This window comes from Talpa europaea (genome assembly GCF_964194135.1).
Source record: "Talpa europaea genome assembly, chromosome: 5".
NCBI classification, from domain to species: Eukaryota; Metazoa; Chordata; class Mammalia; order Eulipotyphla; family Talpidae; genus Talpa; species Talpa europaea.
The window spans coordinates 45,040,683-45,044,335 of record NC_140071.1 but is presented as its reverse complement, the minus strand read 5'-3'; the positions used below and the strand labels follow the sequence as shown (position 1 = coordinate 45,044,335).

Here is a 3,653-nt window from a genome sequence, read left to right as displayed (position 1 = left end):
CAAAGTCACAAGAAGTTAAATAATTACTATGTACATTACAATTTGCTTATATCAAATTACCAAGAAAAGCATCATGCCAATTACTAGGATCTCTTTTATGACAGAAAGCAAAGGCAGTTTTCATGTGACAATCATCAGCTCACTCAGGTTTTGTATAGTTTAATTTATTCTTTGTTTTAAACTGCTAGATTGAAATAAGGATTCATTGTATAAACACCATATTTTGAAATCATGTAGATAATATAGTCATTTTATAATCTCATGATAGTAGTGTGGTATTCATTTATTTTGCTAGGATTTATTCACAGGTCCTAAAATACTAGATGATTTGAATGTCACCTAAGGAACTTATCCTTTTATATATTATATCAGTGTCTAATAATTATATCAGAAATAAAAAGACATTTCATATTGACCAAATATTTAGTATATTTTATAATTAAGTTTCTACTGGTTTTCTTAATTTTAGCTAACCTAAAATAATCTAATGATACTTTTTCTTTTTTAAAATGAAGCAAGCACTTAGATTCTATTTGTGATAAATCTCAAACTTTTTTTAAATGTCCTTACAAAGGCAAGAATAATTTGATATAAGTAAAGAGGAATGCTTTATAACTTTTTCATTATCTTCGTACAGGGAACCTATAGGGTTCAAAAACCAGGAATTAAGAGATATGGAAAAAAAAGAATTACATATGACATTATAAAGTTTGTTTAAAATAAACAATCAAGACAAAAAATAGCATACAAACACTTGGCCATAGATTATTACTTGTAAAATTCTGATCTGCCATTTAGACACTGATTAAACTACTAATATTAGCTGCTCAGCCAACTATAATGGTTGTCTTTTTGAAATTTTAATTAGATTTTCACATACTTGCAGTCAACATTTTTTAAGAATTAGTCCATTCTTTCTTGAAGCTTAGGTTTATTGATCATAGAATATTTTATAGCTGTCGGTGTCTTATGTTTTGACATCATGGAAAATTACAATTATTTATTGACCTGGAATGCCAAAATAAATTTAATGACTTTACTCAATGTTTCTTAATAAAATATATGGCAAATCTAAAAAAAATTGAAATTTATCTCTGCTTATGTGAGATTCTTTCTTGGATTTTACTTAAATTAAAAACAGATGGTTAAATATTGGAGGTTTTGAGAAAAGCTGCCTTAATTTTGACAGAATTCCTTAGCAGAAACTATATATTATTTTTGTGTCCACAGTGTTTAGTACAATACACAGTATAACATTTATGATTTCTTCTCTAGTTCTAGATTTCTGATATAGAGATTTGAACAAAATGTATTTTCTACCATGTCTTAAAAATTGACTAATTGCTTAATTTGTTCTGTTTGCAATGACTGTCTCCTTAACAACATTTTTTTACTTTTGAATTCTTTAGGGAAAATAGGAACTGTTGGCATAAGCACTTTTTGACCACAAGAAAGAAGGTTGGAAATCTTGTTGTTGGCATTGATATCTGAGAAGGGAGGGTGAGGATTCACATTTAAGGGTGGCAGAAATCCTGGTCTGGTTTGCATGATATTGTGATCTAAAGAGAAAGCTCCAGAACCACGTCTTTCTAAAATTGCATGATTTCTCCTGCTCAGGGGACCTGGGGGAATATTCTCCAACACGTCTTTGGACCCTGACAACAAAGAAGATGCTGGTGAGAGGATCTTTTTCTTTCCTATAACTGCTTTGCCATCTTCTAAAGTTGTGGGGGTAAGGCCAGCTGAGAGCTGGGAATCAGAGCTGTAGTGATTTGCTCCTGAGTTTCTTTTTTGAATGATACTTTTTAAGGTAGAAACAAATATGGTCTGATTAGAGTCTGGGTCCTGGTCAACAGGGATATCAATACATTGCTGACTTCCTTCTGAAAAAAGAGATTGAAAATTTATTTCATCATATGACATCTTTCTTGAGCTGGCCTGATCAAAGGCTCTTAGCAAATGTGCAGTGTCTTTTACATCAATGCTTTGGTGTCTAGTGATGAATCGCTTGGAAAGTGCCAGCCCATTGGTTTTATAGGATAATTCTTCCTCTGGAGTGATATCCTGGAGCTCCTCTTGCAAGGAGGCCACTCTGTTCTGGTGCATTAATAAGGGGGGACTCTTGATCCAGGATGCAGCCTGGGGTAGCTTGGGTCCAGTAGGAGCCATAGACGGTTTCCTCACAGGGGAATCTGGGTCCCATGTATCATCACTGCTTCCTGAAGGTTCCAGATCTTTAAAGCTAAAAAGTGTCATATCAGTTTCAGAAGAATGTGAAAGGGGCGATGTGGCTGTTTTTATGTCTATTTCTGAAGGAGTAGCACAGGTGGCTGGGGAGCGACACCCATCTGGATCCACAGGAGGCATATTTAAATACTGTTTGGTAGTGTGCCTGCCAGAGGGTGATTTTGCTGTGGTTATGATAATGACTTCTTTCCCTTTGGCCTTGCAAGCACTAAGTAGAACTTTCAAGGTCTCGCTATCTTCTGAATTTATAGCATAAACGAGGGCTGAGTAACTAGAATGGTCTTGCAAGCTGAGGTCAGCTCCACTCTGTAGGAGCAAAGAAACAACTTCAGGACCAGCTTTTTCTAAGCAAGCATGCATCAGAGCAGTTTTCCCAGATTTGTCCTGTATGTTGGGATCAGCATTGTTCTCCAACAGGTATTTAACCATTTTGGCCTTACTGACACTCTGGTGATCGACGTGTTTGGTCTTACAAGCAATCATTAAAGGTGTTTCCCCGCGGTCATTGCTCTCGTTAATGTAGGCGCCCCCTTCTAGCAAGAGTCTTGTGAGGCGCAGCCGGCTCTGATGGACTGCTTTGATCAGGGAGTTTCCATCACTTGAAATTTCTAGACCTTCATCCATCTTCAAAAGTCAGAAATCAATACCTGGTTATCAAAGCTAATGAAGACCAACTGATTAGCCAGAATCAATATACTAATTTACATACATTTTGTTAGTCACAATTAATTTCTGAAATATGTAAAGATCTAAATGAGATTATAGTATTAATAACAACAGAGCAAACAAGTGCATTAAAATAAAAGAAATTTTAGAATATCAACAACCTTTAGAGAATTACAAACTAAAATTTACTATCAAAATCTTCATGGAATATTTATGATCTAATAACAACATAGCATTTCCCTAAATCTTACATTAATTAAAGAATAACCTGCTTGTTTTCTACTTGTGAAAATATGGTTAAATGCTAAAATACAGGGCCTCCCTGGTGGTGCAAGAGGTAAGCACCACACTATGAGGCGATCCACAGCCTCTGCAGCATGAGTTCAATCCCTAGCCGGCCAGGGAGAAACACACATGGCGCAGCAGACCTCTCCTGTCTTGCCCGCTGCTCCCCTCGGCAGTGTATTTCAGTCAGTTCCCCACTCTGCCTCTGGTGAATCCTCTCACTCCCTGAATCTCTGGCCTGTACCCCAGTTCTTATATTCACAAATAAATAAATCTTTAAAAAAATAAATAAATGCTGAAATACAAATTTAAACCCAAAATTCTGTGTTAATGCAATTAAATCAATTAAAATAGAACATGTTTATGGTAACTTGATGTAAAAAATTCTTAATGTGCTTTTCAATTAATAATACAATAATATTTAGATTCTCAATTTGAGGGGCATTCTGTTCATT

At 35.2% G+C, this 3,653-nt stretch overlaps 1 protein-coding gene across 1 annotated transcript; it reads right to left on the bottom strand.

The window, feature by feature from the left end:
- Window positions 1-1,326: 1,326 nt before the first annotated feature.
- Window positions 1,327-2,871, bottom strand: ANKRD34B (ankyrin repeat domain 34B; the record flags this gene model as incomplete). The annotated part of the gene is made up of 1 exon (XM_084233620.1): window positions 1,327-2,871. The coding sequence occupies one exon, from the start codon at window positions 2,869-2,871 to the stop codon at window positions 1,327-1,329; it is 1,545 nt and encodes a 514-aa protein (XP_084089746.1).
- Between the last annotated feature and the right edge of the window lie 782 nt (window positions 2,872-3,653).